The sequence below is a fragment of the Balaenoptera ricei genome, chromosome 1 (assembly GCF_028023285.1).
Source record: "Balaenoptera ricei isolate mBalRic1 chromosome 1, mBalRic1.hap2, whole genome shotgun sequence".
Classification (NCBI taxonomy): domain Eukaryota; kingdom Metazoa; phylum Chordata; class Mammalia; order Artiodactyla; family Balaenopteridae; genus Balaenoptera; species Balaenoptera ricei.
In genome coordinates, this window is record NC_082639.1 from 170,166,493 (window position 1) to 170,192,411 (window position 25,919).

At 49.8% G+C, this 25,919-nt stretch overlaps 2 protein-coding genes across 8 annotated transcripts in view; one reads left to right on the forward strand and one right to left on the reverse strand.

Annotated features, from left to right (window-relative positions):
• TMEM63A (transmembrane protein 63A) overlaps positions 1 to 24,607 on the forward strand; it is a 36,650-nt gene extending 12,043 nt beyond the window's left edge. For 5 of the 6 annotated variants that reach the window (XM_059941587.1, XM_059941573.1, XM_059941553.1 and 2 more), the window contains 18 exons: positions 2,135 to 2,277; positions 3,020 to 3,071; positions 3,491 to 3,599; positions 4,385 to 4,455; positions 6,544 to 6,624; positions 6,869 to 6,992; positions 7,085 to 7,218; positions 8,518 to 8,655; positions 10,078 to 10,231; positions 17,429 to 17,535; positions 17,678 to 17,764; positions 18,228 to 18,290; positions 19,243 to 19,405; positions 20,283 to 20,388; positions 20,974 to 21,141; positions 21,868 to 21,983; positions 22,334 to 22,396; positions 23,648 to 24,607. In XM_059941587.1, coding sequence (XP_059797570.1) covers positions 2,135 to 2,277; positions 3,020 to 3,071; positions 3,491 to 3,599; positions 4,385 to 4,455; positions 6,544 to 6,624; positions 6,869 to 6,992; positions 7,085 to 7,218; positions 8,518 to 8,655; positions 10,078 to 10,231; positions 17,429 to 17,535; positions 17,678 to 17,764; positions 18,228 to 18,290; positions 19,243 to 19,405; positions 20,283 to 20,388; positions 20,974 to 21,141; positions 21,868 to 21,983; positions 22,334 to 22,396; positions 23,648 to 23,815 — 2,047 coding nt within the window. In that variant the 3' untranslated portion in view covers positions 23,816 to 24,607. Of the gene's footprint in view, positions 1 to 2,134; positions 2,278 to 3,019; positions 3,072 to 3,490; positions 3,600 to 4,384; positions 4,456 to 6,543; positions 6,625 to 6,868; positions 6,993 to 7,084; positions 7,219 to 8,517; positions 8,656 to 10,077; positions 10,232 to 17,428; positions 17,536 to 17,677; positions 17,765 to 18,227; positions 18,291 to 19,242; positions 19,406 to 20,282; positions 20,389 to 20,973; positions 21,142 to 21,867; positions 21,984 to 22,333; positions 22,397 to 23,065; positions 23,492 to 23,647 lie in introns of those variants that run through there. The other variant, XM_059941595.1, reaches the window with a different exon arrangement.
• A 524-nt stretch (positions 24,608 to 25,131) lies between these two features.
• The window catches only part of EPHX1 (epoxide hydrolase 1), a 40,453-nt gene continuing 39,665 nt past the window's right edge, over positions 25,132 to 25,919 (reverse strand). For both annotated transcript variants that reach the window (XM_059941611.1, XM_059941607.1), the window contains one exon: positions 25,132 to 25,636. In XM_059941611.1, coding sequence (XP_059797594.1) covers positions 25,435 to 25,636 — 202 coding nt within the window. In that variant the 3' untranslated portion in view covers positions 25,132 to 25,434. The remainder of the gene's footprint in view (positions 25,637 to 25,919) is intronic.

A 25,919-nucleotide genomic window follows, 5' to 3' on the forward strand; every position in this document is an offset into this window, starting at 1 on the left:
CAGGCCATTCCCCTACCCTGGGCTGTGCCCCCCACTCTCTCCCTGGATCGGGTGGGGCAAAGCCAGAAACTTTGACTCATCATCTTCATGTTAACTAGCAAAGGCTGCTGACGGTTTGCACTGGAGCCAATACCCACTGTTTCTATCACTCCATGTCCCCTTCCTGCCCTCTCCGCGTGGACCTCACTTCTCATTGAGTGAGGCCATACCCATACAGCTGCGTATTCTGCTTTGTCATTTTAATGCTGTATCAGACATATTTTTCCATTTCAACTCCCACTGTTTTTTCTCTTCTGTTCCTGCCACAGAAAGGACTACCCTTTGACTTTTTTTAAAGCTGCAATTAAATTTTAACAGTTGCTCACGCCCAGCGTTACAACTGACATTTAAAGAGGCCTCTCAGTTTCCATCCAAATTGCCTTTCCCAGCAAGATACGGAAATTAGAGGTGTATCTCAAGAAAAAATTGTTGATGAAAATTGCTCACTTATTTGTTTTATTTTTAAAAAAATATTTATTTATTTATTTCGGCTGCACCGGGTCTTAGTTGCGGCATGCGGGCTCTTCGTTGTGGCATGCGGGATCTTTTTAGTTGCGGCGTGCACGTGGGATCTAGTTCCCCGACCGGGGTTCGAACCCGGGCCCCCTGCATTGGGAGTGTGGAGTCTTACCCACTGGCCCACCAGGGAAGTCCCACTTACTGGTTTTAATCTTCACCAGTGTTTGTTTAGTAAGCACGTATTGTGGCAAAGTATATGCATTTTGGTAGTTTATTTAGAAGTGAAAACAGTGTGGTCAGCGGCAGAGCTTTGTCCTCCAGGTAAGCAGTAAAAAGGAGTAACATTAGCAAGCGCACTGCGAGCGTCCACCCGGCACCAGGCACGGCGTTGGGCCCGGATCCTCATTGCCTCCTGTGCGCCTGCTGAGTGACCAGCTAGCTAGCGGGTAGTAGCCTCCCTGCTTTAGGTCCCAGCCTCAGGTGGGTGCTGTGACCCTCTCTGGAGGCGGCTGAGCTGGATTCCACTGTGGCCTGTCTGGCTGGCTGCAGAGCCCACACGCCACACCTTTCACACCTGCCTTTTTATGCTGTGGCCCTGCTTCCCTGAGCTCTCTCTTCCCAGTGTAGGGCTTTCCCTGCCTTCTGGAAGCAGGATCCTCAGGGGAGCTCCCTGTCAGGAGAGTGGGAAAGCAGGAGACACCCCCCTCCCCTTATCCCTCTGCAGCACGGAAGTCTGGCTGTCAGAACCCAGAATTTTCTGGGTCGCCAAATGACCTGGAGCCTCCAAATACAGCACTGAGAGTGGGAAAGGGTGGAGCAGGTCGCCCCCCACCTCTGGGGCCACAGCAGGGACACAGGGAAGAGGCAGGGCCAGCAGCATGGACTGAGCCTTAGAATGTTTAAAGCAGTAGCTCCAGGGACTTCCCTGGTGGCCCAGTGGTCAAAACTCTGTGCTCCCAATGCAGGGGGCCCGGTTTCAATCCCTGGTCAGGGAACTAGATCCCGCGTGCCACAACTAAAAGATGCCACACGCGGCAACTAAAGATCCCGCGTGCCGCAATGAAGATCCGCACGCGGTAATGAAGATCCCGCACGCCTCAACTAAGACCAGCACAGCCAAATAAATAAATAAATATTGAAAGATAAATAAAATAAAGCAGTGGCTCCACCTCTGTCTCCCAGTTTCCCTGAGGAGGAGATGGGAGAAAGGGTGGGAACCATGAGCCTGGACACACACAGCTTTGCTCAGGAGATTCTCAGCAGCCCTCTTGTCAGTGGCTTTGCTTGTCCATAGATGCAGGGAAGGGCTGAGGGATCATTGTATTTACACACAAACGTGGGCACAAATGTTTCTAGAGACCTAAAGTGGAGCAGTGGCAGGTTCCTTCGTCCAGGAGTACGGGGCGAGGGCTGAGAGGCAGGCTCTGGAGATCATAGCTCTGCCGTTACAGGCTGGATGATTGTAAAAGTTAATGTGCTTTTTCTGTACCTGTTTCCTCATATTTAAAAAAATGGAGATCAAATTGGGACCTACCTCACGGACGGTCACGAGGGTTAAATGAGATCATCCATGCAAGGCCCAAAGGGCCCAGCCTGTTACCACTGCTCATTAGGATTCCATGTGTGTCTTGCGCAGAGATGACCAGATCATGGAGTGGTGTGGGGAGGACGCCATCCACTACCTGTCGTTCCAGAGACACATCATCTTCCTGCTGGTGGTGGTCAGCTTCTTGTCTCTGTGTGTCATCCTGCCCGTCAACCTCTCGGGGAGCTTGCTGGGTAAGGACTCCTCATCTTGCCTGAGTTGGGCCCAGGCAGAGCAGCAGCCCTGGGGAAAGGGCCTCAATGTGGTGGATCAGAACCCCAGGATTCATGCTCACATTCAGATGTGAGAAGGTCTCAGGGTGACTTTCTGAACTTTTCCATTTGCTTAAAGATCTGGAGAAGAATCCACCCCAAACCTGGGCCAAGAGCTGGGGCCCCTAATATCTAAGTAGGAGGAAGACCCCAAGACTGATAAGATCAGGGGCTTTCAGAGTGTGTTTTATAGTTTCCTGCCCCCACCCAAATCAGGAGGCCACAAGTAGTGGATCCAGAAGATGTTTGTGATGCTCTAAGTGAAAATCGGAGTGTGGAATTCTATTTCCAAACACCCACGGGAATCCAGCGTCACCATCACGAATCCACTTCTTATGCCCAGTGATTCCCAGCCTTGGTTTTGGGAACAGCTTAGGGTGTTTCTAGATTTCTCAAGGAATGCCACAAGAATCTCAAAGCAAGATGAATTCAGATTTTGACTTTACCCACATGGGAGGTTGAGAAGAAGTTGTCGGGAGCGTCTTGGAGTAAAGCAGAGGCCTTGGTTGGTGTAGCTCTGAAAAGTGGACGGTCGTCACAGTCCTCTGGCTTCTCGGACATCTTAATGCTCCTCCTCCTTAGAGCTCCACAAACCAAGGCTGTGTTGCCCCCCTCCCACTTCCCTAGTGTGACCCTGCAACTGAGTATCTGTGCTTCCCTGCAGACAAAGACCCTTACAGCTTTGGGAGGACGACAGTCGCAAACCTACAGACTGAGTGAGTTCGAGGTGGGAGGGCGTGAGGGTGCTGATGGGTGAGACCAAGGAGAGGGCAGATTCTGGAGCCCGGGATAGGCCAGAGGTCGTCCAAAGTGAGCGAGTTAATGTCTGAAAGCCTCTTTGCCGCTAGTGCCTGCTGCTGGGCTATGGGCATGGACACGCCCCAGGCCGCTGTTGTTCTGCAGTGGGTTTTAGGAAACACAGAGGGCCCCGTGGAGCTGGGTGGGGTTCATTTGTCAGGACAGTGCCTTCTCTAAAGGGCACTGGCCACTCAACCTCTGTTGGAGGATCTGTTGTGAGGAAGCCTTCGGCCCTCAGCTCAGTGCCAGGAGGGTAACCAAGCCCAGCCCTGCACCCTCACTCCCTGCCTGGGAGCCCAGCCCTGATGGCAGGTGGTGTCCCTCCCCTCCCCCCCAGCAACGACCTGCTTTGGCTGCACACCGTCTTCTCTATCCTTTACCTCATCCTCACTGTGGGCTTCATGCGGCACCACACCCAGTCCATCAAGTACAAAGAGGAGAACCTGGTGAGTGAGGGGCGGTGGGGGGCTGGGCGTGTGCTGGGGAGGGGCTCAGGTGGGAGCTGGGGAGGAGTGGCACCAGGCTTATTCCCCAGCACCACGATGGCCGTGAGTGTAAGGAGGGGCCTCAGGCTTGCAAATGTGTGCTCAGAATCGGCATTAAACATTTTTTTCTGGTAGATTGTTTTAAGATTTGGCTATTTCCCCCCATTTTGCCAACTAGCCTTTAGATTTGTGGGGTTTGGGCTTGTAGTTACTGATTCTAAGTAACTTCCAAGAAGTTTGAATTGAGAGCAACTCCCTCTCTCATTGCAACCCATAACTTGATGGAGGGAGAGGGAGTTTCTATTACTTGGTTCCAAGCCTGGGTCCTCCTCTGATCTGCTGTGTGACCTCATTTGAGTCACTTCCCCTTTCTGAGTTCTTTCTCAGTCTCTTGTCATGCAAAGGAGGCTCATCGAAATTGCTTTGGAAATGTATTTTTTTTTTGGCCATGCTGCGTGGCATGTGGGATCTTAGTTCCCTGACCAGGGGTCGAACCCATGCCCCCTGCAGTGGAAGCGCAGAGCCCTAACCACTGGACCGCCAGGGAATTCCCTGGAAACGTATTCTTGACTGCCTAGAAGAAGATGCTATGTAAAGAAGAGACTTCAAGGCTCTGTCAGGCCAGGAAGGCGAGCACCTGAGCCTCTGAGTCCCCATCGTTTTCCTTGGGGAGACTTGAACAGGGTGTTCCCCTGGCCGACTGGCTTGCCCTGGTGACTTTTCTCCCTGGTGTGTTTCTCCGGCAGGTGAGGCGGACCCTGTTCATCACAGGACTCCCCAGAGACGCGAAGAAGGAGACTGTGGAGAGCCACTTCCAGTGAGCAGGGCCGCTTCCGCTGGGAGGGAAGGGGAGAGAGACCCTAGGAGGACCTGGCCCAGCCACCGAGCCGCAGATGCTGCTCTGGGCAGGCTCTGCTGGGGCTGTGAGGGCCTGGGCTGGGGCGGCACGTCCTCTGCCAGCAGCCACGGCTGCCCACGTGACCACAGTAGCCAGAATACAGGCCAGGGTGTGGGGCAGATAAACATCTTGAGAGCTCAGGGGCAGAGAAAAAGATTTATAGAAACAACACGCCCACACACTCCCCGCAAAAAAAAAAAAAAAAAAAAAAAAAGAAAAGGATTCACCCTGGGCTTCTCAGCGTCAGCTTTGCAGAGTAAGAGATACCCGAGAGACAGCAGTCTTGGAGGCGGGGAGGGACCTGGGCCCCGCTTTGCATTTCGTGGTTCATTCTTCTGCTCAGCACGTGTCTCTTGAGTGAGCACTCCGGGTCCGGGGCCCTGTCCTCACAGAGCTCACTCACGGCTCTCCCAGCAGAACCTCCTTTCCAGCAGCCTCCTCTGAGCGCCTGCACCAGGGATACCTGCAGGTGGGGGCTAGAGGAAGGGCTTTCCTGTGAGAAGGAAGTTGTGTGTACGGGGCGATGAACGCAGGGCATCTCATGGAGCTTCAGGAAAGAGAATGGTCCGGGGAGAGCAGGCCGGGAAGGCTCCCAGGACCCTGGGCTGGAGGGCTTGAACCTGGGCTAGGGAGCTGAGGTTTCAGTCTGTATTCATTCCTCATCAACAGTCATTAATTTGTAGTATGGATTAGGGGTTGGCTATGGCTTGGCTTTGCACTATTTATGAAGAACACTTGCTAAGCAAATTATTAGTATAAACAGAATTGTAAAATGAATGTTTAAAATGTATCGACTAACCTCTCTTTTAGAAACTCTTAAGTATTTTAGAAATATTTTTCTATATGTAAACACTGGGTACTGGAATCATTTTTCTCTATTCCTTGAAACAGCTCCCCAAAGTTGCCTGTTAGGCAACATTTGGAAACAGTAGCTCCACTTAATATATTACCTTAAAGAGAAAAACAAGTCCTCTCATTCCCATTACAAACACTGAATCACACTTTCTCCTATTTCAGGAAGCCCTTTTAGTGAACACTGCTGCAATCCATGGGGATTGATGCGTGAATTTGCCTTGTAGCAGGGACGCTTACACCATTGTTCTCTTCCGCAAAGCTCGTAATGGGACCTGAAATTGTCTACCTGACATGTCTATGGGCTGTGTCTCTCTCTCTCACTAAAATGTAAACTTATCCAGGCTCCATCCCAGTGCCCAGCAAGTAGTAGGTGGGGATTTACACGGTTCAGGAACGCCCAGGAGTTGTACATAGGATTTTGCGTATATGGTGAGAGAGGATCATACGCTGGGTACAGGCATGGGCCCTGGAGCTGGGCCGCCTGGATTTACTTCCTGGCTCAGACACTCACTAGCTGCGTGATCTTGGGCACCCGTCATTTTACCTCTCCGACGCTTATTTTCCTCATCTGTAAAATGGGGACAAAAACCTCACAGGTTATGGTGAGGATCAAATAAGTTAATGCTCTAACAGTACCTGGCCAAGAATTAGTATACATACAGCATACTTACAGTATTTTACTATGATTGTTAATGCATGTGTAGACATTTACTGGGCTGAGGGTCCTTTGCTTTCATGAGACCGAAAAGGTCTGTGATCTTCAAAAGGGTCACAAACTGAATAGGATTTCGGTGATGGTCCAGAGTAGAAATGACCTAGAGCAAACAATAAATTTACTCCTTTGCATGGGTAGAGGAGGTAATGAATAGTGTTATTTTTTTTCTTCAGGAGAAGTACTGACTGATTTAAAGCCAAGTGGGTATAAACTTGTCAGTTTCAGGCAGTTACTTTCATGCTATTTAAAAGGACCTCTTTGTATTACATTTCAAAATTTCCCCCTTTGGTAAAAGACAAAGAGGAAAGAGGTCTCCCCTGGCACAGAAATGAGCAGTGTAATTACTCTGCCACCCCTGGAGTCTTGGGGGTCTCTCCTGCCTGGGCGGTTCTCTTTTCCAATGGCTATCTTTTGCTTTTGATCTGCCCTGGGCACAGGGACGCGTATCCCACGTGTGAAGTGGTGGAGGTCCAGCTGTGCTACAACGTGGCCAAGCTGATTTACCTGTGCAGGGAGAGGTAAGGGAGGGCTGGCAGGGCGGGTGGGCGTGGGCTGAGATGGCCTGCATCTTTCTGACTCCTTCTCTCTGAGATGCCATCCTCGTTCCTTGCTGGCCTCAGATCCCCTAGCGAGGAAAGGAGGGGAGCGGCTCTGCCGCTTTCTTGTTTAGAAAGCTGGTGTGACCAGTGGTTGATGATGGGTGTGGGGACCGTGAGTCACACCACAGGATTGCGAGTCTGAAGTTTGTCCCTCCCACTGCAGAAAAAAGACAGAGAAGAGCCTGACCTATTACACAAACCTGCAGGTGAAGACAGGCCAGCGGACCCTCATCAACCCCAAGCCCTGCGGCCAGTTCTGCTGCTGTGAAGTGCAGGGGTGTGAGTGGGTGAGGGCCCACACCCCCCGGGAACGTGGGCGCTGGGTCCCCCGAGACCTGCACAGGACCACGTCATCACAAGGGGATGTGTCCTCTGGTAGGAGGACGCCATCTCCTACTACACGCGGATGAAGGACAGACTGATGGAGAGGATCACAGAGGAGGAATGCAGGGTCCAGGACCAGTCCCTGGGAATGGCCTTCGTCACCTTCCAGGAAAAGTCCATGGCCACCTAGTGAGTGTGGGCATGTCCCTTGTCTGCCTCCAGATAACTTGCTGTCCCTCTTGGTTAGAGACGGTACTGCTGAACCGCCATTGCTGGGATTTGTTTGTAGCATTTCCATCTCCTTCTGCGGGTGTGGCTGGGATTGGGGGCAGACATCCACACCCACTGCCTTGGTGAGCCCTGCTGATGTTTGTGTGCCAGCTGAGCATGGGTGATTCCAGCTGAGCCCCTCTTGGGTTGATATGGCCTTACCCCACTGCCGGGCTCTCACCAGCTGCCCCAGGGGTCCCATTGCCTCTATGACCCAGCATTTCGCCAGGTGGGGTGGATGCCACCCTCTTTCACGTACCCACTCTGGAACCACAGATCTTCCTTCTGTGCGTGGCCTTCCCATCTCCCTACAAATGCACTGCTGTGGGGGAATACCTCCGGGCACTCCAGGATGCTCACTGCTGCTGAGAGCCTGGCCCAAGGGAGTGGGTTTTCATAGTGCACCTTGGCGTGAGCTCTAGCTCCTAAAACGCTCTCATGCCTGGGATCTCCATGTCGTCTCGCCTTGGGAGCAGCAGGGAATGGGGTCGGTAGAGGGAGGCGGAAAGGAGTTGGCCCAGCAAATGCTCCTTCCCCTGCCTTCCCTGCTTCGGGCATCGTGAACCCTGGGAACAGACTCCTGGCTGTGCCTTGCAGATTCTCAAGTGAGGCTGGGGTGGGGACGAGGCCAGTGGAAAGAGGAAGAGTGTTCTGAGACAGGAGTAGGGGGGCTGGTGGGTTCTTTGTGGGAGACTAAAGGGGGAAGGAGTGGAGAGTGTGGGGGTGGGAGTCCTAGGGAGGGGCATCTCGGAGTCATAGGTGATGCAGTCTAATGCTGCTATGGGACCTGGGAAGAGGCGAGGGAGTGGAAAAGTGGGGCCCCGGGCCTGGCAGCGGGATGTCCGGCTTCATGGGCAGGGCAGAGGGGGGCCGCAAGGAGGAGCCCTATGTTGGGGCAATGCCAACAACATGGGAGCTGGGGTCAGACAGACAGGGTACAAAACCTAACTCTGAGAGCCTCAGTTTCCTCATCTGTAAAATAGGAATGGTAATCCCCGGCTTAGAGGGTTGTCCTGAGGATTAAGCAAAATTCTGCACATAATGTGCTAAGAATGGCATCTCTTTCATAGCACTAATTATAGCATAAGTATAATAAACTAATAATAAAGCAAAGGTCCTGTGCCATGGGGCTCCCACTCTCACACGGTCCTGTTTGCTGTGTGGGTACATGGTACCCCGAGGGGTCTGGACCCTGGCCATTTCTACATTTCCTGGCAGCATCCTGAAGGACTTCAACGCCTGCAAGTGTCAGGGCCTTCAGTGCAAAAGTGACCCGCAGCCATCCTCCCACAGCAGAGAGCTCTGCGTCTCCAAGTGGACGGTCAGCTTCGCCGCTTACCCCGAAGACATCTGCTGGTGAGCCCCCAGGCCGGCAAGGGGCGGGAATGGGGCCTGGGAGCCCTGCAGGGCTGCCCAAGTCACCTGGAAGCCCAGGTGTGCCCTGGCAGCCCAGGTGTGACCTGGCACTCAGAGAAACACTCATACGCTCCTGCGCCCCTCCGGGCCGCGGTGGGAGGCGTGATGGGGGTGGGTGGTGTGTCCACACCCAGGGCTTCTCTCCCCGGCATCAGCGGTGTCTGGTAGGATTATAATGGGAGCAATGTATGCAATTTTAAGTTTCCCTTTAGCCACATTAAAAAAAGTAAAAGAAACTGGGGAGTTCCCTGGTGGCCTAAGTGGTTAGGATTTCAGGCTTTCACGGCCATGGCCCAGGTTCAGTCCCTGGTCAGGGAACTGAGATCCTGCAAGCTGCACGGCGAGGCCAAAAAACACCAGAAAAAACCACAACAAAAAAACAGGTCTTAAAAAAAAAAGAAGTAAAAGAAACTGTTAAAATTAATTTTAATAAGAGTTCTCCCTCTATATCTAAAATATTATCATTTCAACATGTAGTCAATTGTTTTAAATTGAGATGTTTTACAGTCTCCTTTTCATACGTAGTGTCTTTGAGATCCAGTGTGTATGTGCCACTTCTGGCCCATCTCTGTTTGGACCAGCCACATTTCAACACACAGTAGCCTGCTGTGGCTCGAGGCTACTGTACCAGACAATGCGGCCCTGGGTTAGGTGCCAGCCGCCTCTCTAGCCTGGGGCACAAGCTGGTGAGCTGAGCTGTGTCCCCAGGAGCCTTAAGCACAATGCCGAGGGTGAGGACAGCCCGGCAGAGGCCCCAGCATGGCTCGCCATCCAGCCTGGCCTCAGTTCCTGATCCAGAGCAGGGTTTGGGCGCTCATCTCCACTGGGCTGTATTTCAGCCCCTGGCAGTTCTGCTCTTTGGTTCACTGAGCTTTCTAAACTTGGGACTGCTTTGCCGGTCTGCTCTTGGTGGGGTGAGAAGCCAGGGCGGGTTCCAGCTGGGCCTTTTGCTTTTGTCCCCCACCCCCCTCCAACTCACACCCCAGCTCACAGCCCCGTGGGGAGTCACGTGTCTTTAGCGTGTCTGAAAAATGCCATGTTGGAGCCTTGTTTGGCCTGTTTGGGGGCTCATGGCATCTCTTCGAGTAGGGTCTGGCTCCCAGACTCTAGCTGCAAATAACCTGTTTTCCTTCTGAGCTCATAGGGACCCCAAATTCGACCTTCCTGTAGCTGAAGGTCAGTGCAGGACACTTGCCTGTGCTCCCAAGGTCAAGATGGGCCCTCAGCCAGAGCCCTCAGTCTAGTCTCTTGCCTTGCGTAAATTTGACCTTCTGACTCACCCAAGCCGTGGGCACTGTAGGTGTCATAGGTGGCCAGAGCCTGAGAGATAAACCTCCAGGGCCTGTGTCCTCCCCTCTGCAGGAAGAACCTCTCTATCCAGGGCCTCCGCTGGTGGTTCCAATGGCTGGGCATCAACTTCACTCTCTCCTTGGGGCTGTTTTTCCTGACCACACCCTCCATCATCCTGTCCACCATGGACAAGTTCAACGTCACCAAACCCATCCATGCGCTAAACGTGAGTGACCATCCTGTAGGGCCTCTCGCAAGAGGGCATGGAGGGTGGGGGAGGAATGAGACCAAGAGCCGTGGGGGCCACTGAACCAGGAGGCCGTGTCACTCGGCTCACGTGCTTTTAAGGCCTGAGCAGGCATGGCCACGTTTATTACAATGTCTTTATAGTAATGTTATGTAGATATACATATGTGTATATACTTTATGTATACATGTATGTGTATGTATATGTGTGTGTATATGTGTTACTATAGAGACATAGATACAGTGGAATCAATCTAAATGTTCAACAGTAGGGGTAATTTGAGTTGAATGAGGTATATTCAGTCTGACAGACTGTTAAGCATCCATTAAAAAATTGTGTAGACTTTGTGGCAGACATGGGGTTTTACGATAAAAGCAGAATATAAAATTCTCTCTCGGCGATGGTTATAGTGATGTACCAGTGATGTGTGTGCAGGATGGCTGCTACGGGGAGTGGGTAGCAAAGAATACAAAGCGCTTCTCTGATGGGGGTGGCGGGATCATGAATCAATTTTTCTTTTTATATTTCAGTTTCTGATCATCCTGTTGTAAAGTTACTTATTCTAGATGGGTAATGAATGATTTTTAAGGATCTTAGATGAATTGGTAACAGCTGAACACTCCCTAAAATGGCATCTACTTGGTTTCCCATAATTGGCTTTGCTGAAATGTCACTCCACATCCTTTTCTTTTTTTCAGTTCCACTTGGCATTCGGTTAATCACACTCTGGGAAAGCACAGGGGGCTGGAGGCCCTGAGGGCCTGGTCCTCGCTCAGCCATTCCCTAGCTGATGAATTCTGAGCCTTGGATTTTCCTCTAAAAACTGGCTTTGTCCTCTATAACACTCTGCTATGTTATACTCATGGGGCCGTTGTGATGATCAAATGACTCAATAGATAATAAAAAATACGTAAGTTTTGTTTAGATTTAAAGCATCTAAATGTGTATTCCTTTGCCAGTCTTTTTTTTTTTTTTTTTTTCTGAAACATTTATATTAACATATTTCCATACATATTTCCATACAAATACAAATATGATTTTTAGAAATTTCATGTAATGTCTGAAACGTTTATATTAACATATTTCCATACATATTTCCATACAAATACAAATATAAGATTTTTAGAAATTTCATGTAATGTCTGAAACATTTATATTAACATGTTTCCATACAAATAACCCAATGAAAGTTTAGTATTAGTTGTTTTGTTTGTTTTTTTATACTGCAGGTTCTTATTAGGCATCAGTTTTATACACATCAGTGTATACATGTCAATCCCAATCGCCCAATTCAGCACACCACCATCCCCACCCCACCGCAGTTTTCACCCCTTGGTGTCCATATGTCCATTCTCTACATCTGTGTCTCAACTTCTGCCCTGCAAACTGGCTCATCTGTACCATTTTTCTAGGTTCCGCATACATGCATTAATATACGATATTTGTTTTTCTCTTTCTGACTTACTTCACTCTGTATGACAGTCTCTAGATCCATCCACGTCTCAACAAATGACTCAATTTCGTTCCTTTTTATGGCTGAGTAATATTCCATTGTATATATGTACCACATCTTCTTTATCCATTCGTCTGTTGATGGGCATTTAGGTTGCTTCCATGACCTGGCTATTGTAAATAGTGCTGCAATGAACATTCGGGTGCATGTGTCTTTTTGAATTACGGTTTTCTCTGGGTATATGCCCAGTAGTGGGATTGCTGGGTCATATGGTAATTCTATTTTTAGTTTTTTAAGGAACCTCCATATTGTTCTCCATAGTGGCTGTATCAATTTACATTCCCACCAACAGTGCAAGAGGGTTCCCTTTTCACCACACCCTCTCCAGCATTTGTTGTTTGTAGATTTTCTGATGATGCCCATTCTAACAGGAGTGAGGTGATACCTCATTGTAGTTTTGATTTGCATTTCTCTAATAATTAGTGATGTTGAGCATCTTTTCATGTGCTTCGTGGCCATCTGTATGTCTTCTTTGGAGAAATGTCTATTTAGGTCTTCTGCCCATTTTTGGATTGGGGTGTTTGTTTCTTTGATATTGAGCTGAATGAGCTGTTTATATATTTTGGAGATTAATCCTTTGTCCGTTGATTCATTTGCAAATATTTTCTCCCATTCTGAGGGTTGTCTTTTCGTCTTGTTTATGGTTTCCTTTGCTGTGCAAAAGCTTTGAAGTTTCATTAGGTCCCACTTGTTTATTTTTGTTTTTATTTCCATTACTCTAGGAGGTGGATCAAAAAAGATCTTGCTGTGATTTATGTCAAAGAGTGTTCTTCCTATGTTTTCCTCTAAGAGTTTTATAGTGTCCGGTCTTATATTTAGGTCTCTAATCCATTTTGAGTTTATTTTTGTGTATGGTGTTAGGGAGTATTCTAATTTCATTCTTTTACATGTAGCTGTCCAGTTTTCCCAGCACCACTTATTGAAGAGACTGTCTTTTCTCCATTGTATATCTTTGCCTCCTTTGTCATAGATTAGTTGACCATAGGTGCGTGGGTTAATCTCTGGGCTTTCTATCTTGTTCCATTGATCTATGTTTCTGTTTTTGTGCCAGTACCATATTGTCTTAATTACTGTAGCTTTGTAGTATAGTCTGAAGTCAGGGAGTCTGATTCCTCCAGCTCCATTTTTTTGCCTCAAGACTGCTTTGCCTATTCGGGGTCTTTTGTGTCTCCATACAAATTTTAAGATGATTTGTTCTAGCTCCGTAAAAAATGCCATTGGTAATTTGATAGGGATTGCATTGAATCTGTAGATTGCTTTGGGTAGTATACTCATTTTCACAATGTTGATTCTTCCAATCCAAGAACATGGTATATCTCTCCATCTGTTGGTATCATCTTTAATTTCTTTCATCAGTGTCTTATAGTTTTCTGCATACAGGTCTTTTGTCTCCCTAGGTAGGTTTATTCCTAGGTATTTTATTCTTTTTGTTGCAATGGTAAATGGGAGTGTTTCCATAATTTCTCTTTCAGATTTTTCATCATTAGTGTATAGGAATGCAAGAGATTTCTGTGCATTAATTTTGTATCCTGCAACTTTACCATATTCATTAATTAGCTCTAGCAGTTTTCTGGTGGCAGTTTTAGGATTCTCTATGTATAGTATCATGTCATCCGCAAACAGTGACAGTTTTACTTCTTCTTTTCCAATTTGTATTCCTTTTATTTCTTTTTCTTCTCTGATTGCCGTGGCTAGGACTTCCAAAACTATGTTGAATAATAGTGGTGAGAGTGGACATCCTTGTCTCGTTCCTGATCTTAGAGGAAATGCTTTCAGTTTTTCACCATTGAGAATGATGTTTGCTGTGGGTTTGTCATATATGGCCTTTATTATGTTGAGGTAGGTTCCCTCTATGCCCACTTTCTGGAGAGTTTTTATCAGAAATGGGTGTTGAATTTTGTCAAAAGCTTTTTCTGCATCTATTGAGATGATCATATGGTTTTTATTCTTCAATTTGTTAATATGGTGTATCACATTGATTGATTTGCGTATATTGAAGAATCCTTGCATCCCTGGGATAAATCCCACTTGATCGTGGTGTATGATCCTTTTAATGTGTTGTTGGATCCTGTTTGCTAGTATTTTGTTGAGGATTTTTGCATCTATATTCATCAGTGATATTGGTCTGTAATTTTCTTTTTTTGTAGTGTCTTTGTCTGGTTTTGGTATCAGGGTGATGGTGGCCTCATAGAATGAGTTTGGGAGTGTTCCTTCCTCTGCAATTTTTTGGAAGAGTTTGAGAAGGATGGGTGTTAGCTCTTCTCTAAATGTTTGATAGAATTCACCTGTGAAGCCATCTGGTCCTGGACTTTTGTTTGTTGGAAGATTTTTAATCACAGTTTCAATTTCATTACTTGTGATTGGTCTGTTCATATTTTCTATTTCTTCCTGGTTCAGTCTTGGAAGGTTATACCTTTCTAAGAATTTGTCCATTTCTTCCAGGTTGTCCATTTTATTGGCATAAAGTTGCTTGTAGTAGTCTCTTAGGATGCTTTGTATTTCTGCGGTGTCTGTTGTAACTTCTCCTTTTTCATTTCTGATTTTATTGATTTGAGTCCTCTCCCTCTTTTTCTTGATGAGTCTGGCTAATGGCTTATCAATTTTGTTTATCTTCTCAAAGAACCAACTTTTAGTTTTATTGATCTTTGCTATTGTTTTCTTTGTTTCTATTTCATTTATTTCTGCTCTGATCTTTATGATTTCTTTCCTTCTGCTAACTTTGGGTTTTGTTTGTTCTTCTTTCTCTAGTTTCTTTAAGTGTAAGGTTAGATTGTTTACTTGAGCTTTTTCTTGTTTCTTTAGGTAGGCTTGTATAGCTATAAACTTCCCTCTTAGAACTGCTTTTGCTGCATCCCATAGGTTTTGGGTCGTCGTGTTTTCATTGTCATTTGTCTCTAGGTATTTTTTTATTTCCTCTTTGATTTCTTCAGTGATCTCTTGGTTATTTAGTAACGTATTGTTTAGCCTCCATGTGTTTGTCCTTTTTACGTTTTTTTCCCTGTAATTCATTTCTAATCTCATAGCGTTGTGGTCAGAAAAGATGCTTGATATGATTTCAATTTTCTTAAATTTACTGAGGCTTGATTTGTGACCCAAGATGTGATCTATCTTGGAGAATGTTCCGTGCGCACTTGAGAAGAACGTGTAATCTGCTGTTTTTGGATGGAATGTCCGATATATATCAATTAAATCTATCTGGTCTATTGTGTCATTTAAAGCTTCTGTTTCCTTATTTATTTTCATTTTGGATGATCTGTCCATTGGTGTAAGTGAGGTGTTAAAGTCCCCCACTATTATTGTGTTACTGTCGATTTCCTCTTTTATAGCTGTTAGCAGTTGCCTTATGTATTGAGGTGCTCCTATGTTGGGTGCATATATATTTATAATTGTTATACCTTCTTCTTGGATTGATCCCTGGATCATTATGTAGTGTCCTTCCTTGTCTCTTGTAACATTCTTTATTTTAAAGTCTATTTTATCTGATATGAGTATAGCTACTCCAGCTTTCTTTTGATTTCCATTTGCATGGAATATCTTTTTCCATCCCCTCACTTTCAGTCTGTATGTGTCCCTAGGTCTAAAGTGGGTCTCTTGTAGACAGCATATATATGGGTCCTGTTTTTGTATCCATTCAGCCAGTCTATGTCTTTTGGTTGGGGCATTTAATCCATTCACGTTTAAGGTAATTATCGATATGTATGTCCCTATGACCATTTTCTTAATTGGTTTGGGTTTGTTTTTGTAGGTCCTTTTCTTCTCTTGTGTTTCCCACTTAGAGAAGTTCCTTTAGCATTTGTTGTAGAGCTGGTTTGGTGGTGCTGAATTCTCTTAGCTTTTGCTTGTCTGTAAAGCTTTTGATTTCTCCATCAAATCTAAATGAGATCCTTGCCGGGTAGAGTAATCTTGGTTGTAGGTTCTTCCCTTTCATCACTTTAAGTATATCATGCCACTCCCTTCTGGCTTGCAGAGTTTCTGCTGAGAAATCAGCTGTTAACCTTATGGGAGTTCCCTTGTATGTTATTTGTTGTTTTTCCCTTGCTGCTTTCAATAATTTTTCTTTGTCTTTAATTTTTGCCACTTTGATTACTATGTGTCTCGGCGTGTTTCTCCTTGGGTTTATCCTGTATGAGACTCTCTGCGCTTCCTGGACTTGGGTGGCTATTTCCTTTCCCATGTTAGGGAAGTTTTCGACTATAATCTCTTCAAATATTTTCTCTGGTCCTTTCTCTCTCTCTTCTCCTTCTGGGACCCCTATAATGCGAATGTTGTTGCGTTTAATGTTGTCCCAGAGGTCTCTTAGGCTGTCTTCATTTCTTTTCATTCTTTTTTCTTTAGTCTGTTCCGCAGCAGTGAATTCCATCATTCTGTCTTCCAGGTCACTTATCCGTTCTTCTGCCTCAGTTATTCTGCTATTGATTCCTTCTAGTGTAGTTTTCATTTCAGTTATTGTATTGGTCATCTCTGTTTGTTTGTTCTTTGATTCTTCTAGGTCTTTGTTAATCATTTCTTGCATCTTCTCAATCTTTGCCTCCATTCTTATTCCAAGGTCCTGGATCATCTTCACTATCATTATTCTGAATTCTTTTTCTGGAAGGTTGCCTATCTCCACTTCATTTAGTTGTTTTTCTGGGGTTTTTTCTTGTTCCTTCATCTGGTACATAGCCCTCTGCCTTTTCATCTTCTCTATCTTTCTGTAACTGTGTCCCTTTGCCAGTCTTTTGATGTATGGTCAAGGCCTGTTCTTTTGAGGAAGGATCTGCTGATTAGATTTCTCCTTTGTGTATTTTATATAAAACACACGCTTATTTCATTGTTTGTGATTCTAGTTTTGGTTTCTTACAGTCAAGCAAGAACTTAGAGATACTTGCAAAGCCATTCAAAGGATAGAACCCTCCTAGATTTCATTTCCCTTGGTCTTTTACAGTTAATTCACTCTCATCTAATTCAGCAGCATTTTTGAGAAATTGGCCTTTATCAAGTCTTTCCAATGTATCCAACTTAGTTTTCAAAGAAATCTCTCTATTGCTATGCTCATTTTATCAGAGAAGGTAATAAGCTAATCGAACCATGTAATTGCAGTAACAGGTACAACAGGCATAGATGAGATTGGGAACAAACACGAAGCAGTTCTGGGAAGCTACGACTGGGCCAGTGGGAGCTGAGTGGGCAGGCAGCTGGGGAAGGGCCCTGGCCGTCAGTGCTCTGTCTTCCTTTGGTGTCCGTCGTTGGCTTTCTATAGGGAATGGAGGAGGTTATCTCTCTGGTCAGTAAGACAAGTGGAGTTCAGTTGTATGTGAAGTTGCATTCTTCGCTCTGAAGAGCTATACAGGGACTTCCCTGGTGGTCCAGTGGTTAAGACTCCGTGCTTCCACTGCAGGGGGCACAGGTTCGATCCCTGGTGGGGGAACTAAGATCCCACATGTCACGTAGCGTGGCCAAAAATTTTTTAAAAATAAAAATAAGAAAAATAAAGCACTGTACAAATGTCAGGTGCTGTTATTGTCTGTTCAGCCAACATTATCTACCCTGTACCAGGTACAACGTTGGTTCTAGGGGACAAAAGTGACCAAAATCCCAGAGGTCACTGAGTCACCATGCCAACAGGTCACGGCCCAAGGCCCCCAGGGCTCACAGCTCTCTCTGCTATGGACTGTTTTTTTTAGGACCCCATCATCAGCCAGTTCTTCCCAACCCTCCTCCTGTGGTCCTTCTCAGCCCTGCTGCCCACCGTCGTTTACTACTCTACGCTGCTGGAGCGTCACTGGACCAAGTGAGTTCCCTGGGGCTCGCCCCTGAGGTGGGTGTCTCTGATGCCCCCTCCCCGCCAGCGCGATGGGCATACAGCAGGGCCCTTAGTGGGGACGCCCGGTGCATCTGAGGGACTGTGAGGGCTCACCTCTGACTTCCTGCAGGTCAGGCGAAAACCGAATCATGATGACCAAGGTCTACATATTCTTGATCTTCATGGTGCTGATTCTGCCCTCCCTGGGCCTCACCAGGTACATATTACCACCTCCTGCTCTAAATTCAGAACCAGGGTCACGACAGAGAACACTGTCCGCAAGAAAATGCAGATGGTTTGGGAGTCGTTGCAAATTCCTGACAACATTTAAACCTGTCACACTCACTTGGCGTGCAATTGTGCTGGCCCACTGATTCTTCCAGAGATATGATCTTTCTGCCTTAAAAAAAAAAAAAAGCTTGAAAATGAAACTTACCATGGACCTTCCACTTAGGGAGAGGGTCTGATCATGGCTTTGGTTATTTTGAGGAAGGAAGTTTCTGTTAAAGCAGGCCCTGATGAGTTATGGTATAATAAGTAGCATCTTAGAGAACCAGGGTAGATCTTGAGATTTGGCCTTTTTTTAAAAAAAAAGCAGAAAGCAGAAAAAAATGAAAACATATGCAGTGATCACATGGACTGTTGGAAACGAGTTCTTACGGGATTCATTTTTCTTTCAGTTTGGATTTTTTCTTCCGGTGGCTCTTTGATAAAACTTCCTCGGAGGCCTCTATCAGATTGGAGTAAGTATCAGCCACGCTGAGTTTTGGACCCACGTCCCCCAGGGGCTGGGGCTGGGGCTGCAGTGGGGGGGAGGGTTGTCTGTCCTTCAGGGCCTGTGGACTCCCCGCACCACTACAGGTTCCTGGCGGGGCTGCACCGGGGAAACTGACCCACTTTGTGCTACAAGTGCAGAAATGTGGTTAATCTTTTAGGTTGAAACTCAATTAGTGGCAATCTCATTCATTCTTTGAAACTTACTTACTGAGAACAGAACCGCCTGGGGAGAAGGAACTGCTGGGTCTCAGTGGTGCCAGGGACGGGGGAAGGAGAATAATAATTAACACTGCAACCAGAATGACTGTCTGGTCCAGGATTATTTTCGCTGGGAGAGAGGAGTTGAACTTATTTCTAATGTGTGTCCTTGTTAGTATTTTCAACTTGTACCAAACCCACTTAACAGTAATAGCTGTTATTTAAGAAGATGCTATGCTAAATGCTTGATTCTTTTTTTCATTTAATCTTTAAACAAGCTATGAGTCAGAAATTTGACTATTTCCATTTTACAGATGAGGAGACTGAGGCCCAGACATGCTGAAGATAAAAAGGCTACCCAGCTAGTTAAGAGACAGAGCTGGGATTCATCCCCAGCCCCTACTGTACTATACTTTAAGTCCTAACGTAGGCCCGGATGTTCAAGATAGACTTTTCCAAAGGACTGTTCACAGGGAAGCCTGGCCGTGCCTATCTGAAAGGATAGAGTGAATTTTCTTAAATGGGTTCTCGCTGGGTAAACTGAGGACTTGGGAGCTGGCAGCCACAGACAGACACACCCATACCCAACCAGCTGGGGTCTAGGTTGACAGTGACTTCCAGATGGCCAAATCCGTGGTCAGTTGTGGGTCCCGTCTCTGCTCAGTCACGGGCCCCTCTCCCTCTCGGGGCACTCAGCTCACACACCCGGTGGTTCCCCAGGTGCGTCTTCCTGCCCGACCAGGGCGCCTTCTTTGTGAACTATGTCATCGCCTCGGCCTTCATTGGCAACGGCATGGAGCTGCTGCGGCTGCCCGGCCTCATCCTCTACACCTTCCGCATGGTCATGGCCAAGACTGCCGCCGACCGCAGGAACATCAAGCAGGTACAGAGGGTGGGGGTGGGCGCCGCCTTCGTCCCAGAGCCTCCCCGCCGCCCGCGTTTACCCAGCCTCCTGCTGAGTGCCGGGCGCTCTCACCTGGGCCCAGGGCTGTGGGGAGAGGAGGTGTAAGGAGCCTGCGTGAGGGTGGCCTGGCTACGTCATCCTCCACGCTGACTCTCGGGCTGGAGGAGAGAGTGGGGCTTTTTGCATTTTAACCGGGCTGATCACACACACACACACATACACATGCATTTCTTTCCCATGGACCTTCATTTGCATAAGTTCTTAGATTACTACAGAGGTCAAAGCATTTTGGGCTGGTGGCATTTGTTCCATGACTCTCTAGATTGGGTGTGTGGGGTTCTCTTTTATTCTCCTTTGCCACTGTGGGAACCAGAAGAGGAGAAGCCCTGCATCCTGTCATTTAATCCTCAGAGCCCGCTGTGAGATGGGCGCTACTGGAGCTTGCTTTGCAGACGCACAGACTAAGCCACCGGGAGGTCAAGTGCTTGGCCCAGGACACACGGCTAGAAGGGGCGGAGTGATGTTGGGTCTGACAGAGTCTGTGGAGGGTCATTCTACAGTGAGATGTACCCCCTCTGCCCTTTGGGGGCTCACAGGCCTGCTGTGTAGACAGGATTAGAACAAGAGAAACACTACGAAAACACGAGTCATTGTGCCTTTCGAGGTCTGGGTGTGAGCCAGGTGAAGCTGGAGGAGGCTTGTGGAGGGACAGAAGGGGCCTTGAGAGGTGAGGGGCGCGGTGAGGCTCCCACTTCCGAAGTCCTCCCGCACTGTGTTCTCCCCAACCGCTTGGAGTGCACGGAGGCGGGTTGGGGTGGACCAAACCCCTAAGCCCCTCACCACCTCCCGCTCCCAGAACCAGGCCTTCGAGTACGAGTTTGGAGCCATGTACGCGTGGATGCTGTGTGTCTTCACCGTCATCATGGCCTACAGCATCACCTGCCCCATCATCGTGCCGTTCGGTGAGTGGCCCTGGGGCCGGTCCCAGGGCAGGTGGGTGGCTGATTCGGCCGAGCACCCCAGGACAGCCATCAGCAGGGCGTCATGGAGCCCCACAAACAGAGGGCCTCTTGTAGCCACAGGAACCGTAAGCTGCCAAGGAGCCACAGGGGACACCAAATGTAATTTCACTTCTCATGGATTCCTTCCACGGGCCTTCCTTGAGGGATAAGGGGAGGGGGGCTCAGCGTGGGAGGAAGTTGAGGCCAGGCCTCTGGGTGTAAAATCGCCGCTTCCCCCAAAATGGTCCTAGAATTTCAATGTTCCGTGGGGACAGCAGCACGGACGCCTCTACTCCCTGGGTCAGAAAGAGGCTGGGAGGGAGGAAGGGGAGGTGGGGAGAGGAGAGAGGGGGAGAGGTGGACAGGGAGGCGGGGGGAGAGAAGGAGAAGGAGGAAAAACAGTAGGAGCCAGGACATGCACGTGTGCACGTAGACCAGCCGCAGCCCCAGCCCAGCTCCCGGCACAAACAGCCACCTCTGGGAGGAAGGGGGTAGAGTGGCCCCTGCGGCCCAGCCGCTGTCCAGCTCACAGCCCTGGCTCTGCAGGCCTCATCTACATCCTGCTCAAGCACATGGTCGACCGGCACAACCTCTACTTCGCCTACCTCCCGGCAAAGCTGGAGAAGAGAATCCACTTCGCAGCCGTGAACCAGGCCTTGGCTGCTCCCATCCTGTGCCTCTTCTGGCTCTACTTCTTTTCCTTCCTGCGCCTGGGTGAGTGGCCCTTCTGACTAGGGCGGGGGTGGAGGGCAGGAGGCAACACCCAGCCTCCTATTCCCGCATCCACACCAGCCCGTCAAATCCCTTCCTGTTTTAAGAGCATCAAGTCGTTGTCCAATCAGAAGGTGGTACCCCAAGGGTGAGGGCTGATTGGGTGCAGCACTGACAGCCCAGTTCCAAGCTATCCTGAGGTCAAGTGTAACCTGGGGAAGGCCAGGGCGATTGCCCCAGACAGCCTTACAGAGAAGATGGTCCCTTTACCAGCTGTGAAGGGGCTGAACCAGAGAGGGGGAAGCTAGTCTGCGATGCTATTTGCGGGTGTGGATGGGCCCAGGTCCTCACGCTTCACAGTGTGGAGGCAGTGGGGACATGCCGGAGGGAAAACTGCCACTCTTGAGAAAAAGGAAGAGGCAGAAGAGATGTGTGACTCTGCTGAGGGCACTGGAGACTGGAGGGAACCGACTCAGCAAGGAGGCTGGCAACTTGCCTTTGACTCGGTGCCCCAGTACCTGAAATCTGACCAGGGATAATGCCAGCTGTTCAGTGGGTCACTCTCTGTGCTCCTGCCTGTGAAGATACCATCCCAGCTGCTGGAGATGGTGGGAGGCGGGGGGGTGGGTGATGCCTTCTCTTCATTTCCGGCCTGAGAGAGAAGCCACACACAGTTCCTGCACCAGGGGTGAGCTCTCCCCGCCAAGGCTGGCATCCCTTTGTCCCCAGGTCTGAAGGCTCCCCTCACCCTGTTCACCTTCCTGGCGCTTCTGCTCACCATCCTGGTCTGCCTGGCCTACACCTGCTTTGGATGCTTCAAGCACCTCAGCCCTCTGAACTACAAGGTAAAGGGCCCCTCCCCCACTGCTGCCCAGCCAGGGTGTGGGAGGAGAAGATGGTGGCTTCCTTCTCCATCCCTCCTCCACCTCTTCCCACATCAACAGATCAACAGCCCTCTCCAGGTTTCATTTATCCACGGGGAAGGCGTGGGTAGTTGGGTGTGATGTGTAGCTTCCCTCCCTGCCCCCTTCCCTGCTCCCTGCCCTGCCCACACCGTCCTCTCTTGGGCTGCCGCTGGGAGCTTTGTGCCAGCTGGTACTATTATTCTGGGTGTTAATAGTCTGTTTGTTTAGAGGGTGTTAGTTCAGGAAGATCGGTTTTGTTTATCATCGCAAGTTTTTGCTGTTGTCTGCAGATGGAAGAATCGGCAAGTGACAAAGGAAGTGAGGCTGGGGCCCACGTGCCTTCACCGTTCACAGTAAGTGTGGTTCTCAGCCGCGCATGAGCACCTGCAACGGCCCCGACCAGATGGGCCCTGCAAACCTGCTTTGACCCTCTCTTGTTAAGACAGAAGTCCCTTGATCACGTGCCAGGCGGGTTTCTGAATTAACGTCATTTGAGAAGGAATCCCTGGTCCCTCTGGATGTTTTCTCTTGCATGTGCGAAGCCACATCCGGCACCAGAAGATAATTAGTTTTGCCATGATGTATACCCACCTCCCTTGGTTTCAGTTGCCTGCTCACTTTCCTTCTCTGCATATTTAATGCTTGGTGAGCTTGGGCCTTTAGTGAAGCCATATCGCAAGGCCCTGCGGTTTGATGAAGCTTTATCAGAGCATTTCGCCAGCACCTGCCTGTGTGAGGTCCTTTGCTAGGCACCAAGAGGGTATCACACTAACTCCCGTCTGAATTCAACAAATGAACATTTTACCTGCTATGGAGCGGGGCACAGTGTTAGAAAGACACCAGGACTCCTTTCCTTCCTGGTTCTCCCTGCTCCCGGCCTCCAGGGTCCTGCTCCTAGGGTGGGGTTGGGAAAGGAAGGTAGCCACAGGCTCCCGGAGCTGTGACCGCCGGCCTGACGGACGGGGCCAGGACAGCGCCGATCTAGATCAGCAGCAGCATTCTTTCCCGTGGCTCCCTCTCAGGTTTCAGGCGCTCTTATCAGTGTCTGTCTTTGGACCAGCCCCAGAGAAGGTCTCAGGAAGATTCATTACCCAGAGGCACACCTGTGACTATGCCTGCCAGACAGGGCAGGTGGATGACGCAGATCCCTCATTCTCAGCCTGGTCCAGGGTCGGCAGCTGGAGTCTGGGATTGAGAGGAAACAGAACCTACACAGCGTCGGTCAGCTGCTCCGAAGTCCCACTGACAGCATTCTAAGCCTGCCCTGTGTAGACAGACCTGTTTCCTACATAAAATGAGAAATTCTTCTAGAATACAGGGCCAGGAAAAGTTTTGCTTCCTCTGAGAAATTGGTGTGTGTGCTTTCTTCTCTATGACCACGAGAACTCTGTGACTCTGTGTTCTGATTTGCTCTGGCTGTTAGGAAAATTTACAGTTGGCGTATTTTAGGTCCTGACGTCCTAGGTTGATGTTATTTCTTTATGTGTCCGTCAGGAGCATTCTGTGTGTCTTCCGGCTGGAGGGAGGCGGGGCGGTAGGGGAGGAACGGGATAGGGATTCTCATGCCCACCCCCCCAAGCACTAACACCCCCATTTGTTGGCAGTCCTACGTGCCCCGGATTCTGAACAGCTTGTCCTCGGAGAAAACAGCCCTGTCCCCACAGCAGCAGCAGACCTACGGTGCCATCCACAACATCAGTGGGACCGTCCCAGGGCAGTGCCTGGATCAGAGCCCCGCGGACAGCGTGACGGCCGCCTGCCAGGAGGCCTGAGGGCCGGGGAGCTGCCGGGCTGGTCCAGACCCGGGGAGTTGGGAGGGGAAGAGACACAGGTGGAGAAGTGGCTTGACTCCAACCTCAACCAAGTCAGGACTTCTTTTCACCTGTTTTAAGCACAACAGCTCTAAAACGATGGGAGCAGAAAGGGGCTCTGGCCCTTGGCTGAGGCGGAAGTGCGGGACTGCCATCAGGTGGTGGTGTTTTCTAGTCCTAGCAGTGGTAAGGGGAGGATGTGCAGCCCTGGACTCTCCCTTGCTTGCCCGAGGCTCTGTTTATCTCCAAGTCCCCCTTCTGCATAAGTGCCGGGCTCTGTGGCCGGGATGACGCCCCTGATGATTTTCAGCAGGATCGCGTGCTGGCGCTGTGTTCCTCCAACCCGTTAGTGTGGTGACTGTATCAAGTAAGAGGGGGAGGTACCGTGTGGAAGACCTTCTCCTTCTGAGCATGCAGACACTGCCCCCCTCCTCCGGGCACACACGCAACTGATAACCAAAGAGTCTGCAGCAACCGCAGGCCTGAGATGGGTGCCAGATGATGGTCCGGGTCCATCCCAGCTTCCCCTTCTGGATATCAGGCCCTTCGCGCCCCTGCCCCCGCCCCCCCAGGAGTGAGCTGCAGGGAGCAGGACGGGAGCGGGCCAGTGCTGGGCCGCCCCAGGCTCCTCCACATCCCTGCCATGGTTCTGTGTTTTTCTGTCACGTTGCCAGTGACACCGTGGCTGGGTCAGGGTCACCTGCAGCTGGCAGGGACGATGAGGACCACTAATAAAACGCCCATTCAGCCAGACTGGTGAGATGCAGCCTCTTCGGGGCCCAGTGCGTGGGGCTCAGCCTCCAGCCCTTGATTCCATCTGTCTGTTCCCTCCAAAGGGAACAGTGCTCGGGGCCTCCTTGAAGCCAAGGGAGAACTATGGCCACAGAAGGAGGGGCGCAGCCTCTCGCTTTTTCTCTCCCCACGGGATCCCGCGGCTGGGACGCACCTTTGGGCGCTTGCCGGAGAAGCTGCCTCCCTACTGCCAGAGGCACAAGCCGGCGTGATGGGTGCTGGTGGGCAGAGCTGGGAGGCCGCTTCCGTCCCCGCTGAGGCGAGGCGGGCAGGTCCCCGGCAGTCACTCGGCCTCACTGCCTCTGCTCAGAGCTGCCTCGGGCGGGCACCTGGGAGGACAGAGTGGCCTCCCGCTGGCCCCAACGGCCTGTCCTGCCTCTCCCAGCCAGGGTGGAGCAGGAGCCCCAGTGCAGACCTGGCAGCTCTGCTGGAAGGGGCACCCCACGTGGGGTTGGGGCTCGACATGTCACTTGTTCCAGCTGCTCTTAGAAGGAAAATCATTTATCACCAAAGCCATGCTTGTTGCTTAACAAAGTGTGTGGGGAGTGCGTGTGGAGGGGAGAGCATGGGGTCCCAGCACGGGCAGGGGACGGAAGCAAGCACATTCTTGGGAAAAGGGGCAACTCCACCAACAGAGAACTGGGAAGGGGCCTCCCTGCCAGCCTCACTTCTACTGGGAGCTGGGCTGGGAGACTGGGGGCTTCCGGGGAAAAGGGCGGGTGTCAGGAGGAAGCCTGCCATGCCAGGGCAGGGGCTGCCTGCGAGGTGACAGCCGGTCGCTGCCAGGGTCACTGCCGCTCCAGCAGCCCCACGAACTTGTGGATGTCCTGGGCGAGCAGCTCTGGCTCCTCAAAGGCAGCGAAGTGGCCCCCACGGGGCATGTAGGAATAAGAGATGAGTTTCGGGTACTTGGACTTCACCCACTTTTCTGGGACGTGTACTAACTCACAAGGGAAGGCAGCAAAGCCCGTGGGCACGTGGACCTTTATCCTGGAAGAGACAGAGATCCCACTGAGGGGGAAGCTGTGGCCTGGCCCCCCTCTCCCCCAAAGCAGGGGTTCAGGGGGCTGGGGGTTCAGTTCACTCACCCACGTGGGGCCATAGAAGGACAGACCCAGGGTTTTAACCACCCACCTCAATTCCAAACCTCTCTGGGTCCCTCTTTTCTGGAACGGCTGCCCCAGCTGGACAGTGTCACCGAGGTGGGATGGGACAGCCTCTAACTCCCACCTTTGTTCCCCTTTCCCTTTGCTGCTGCCTGAGAGTCTCCCTG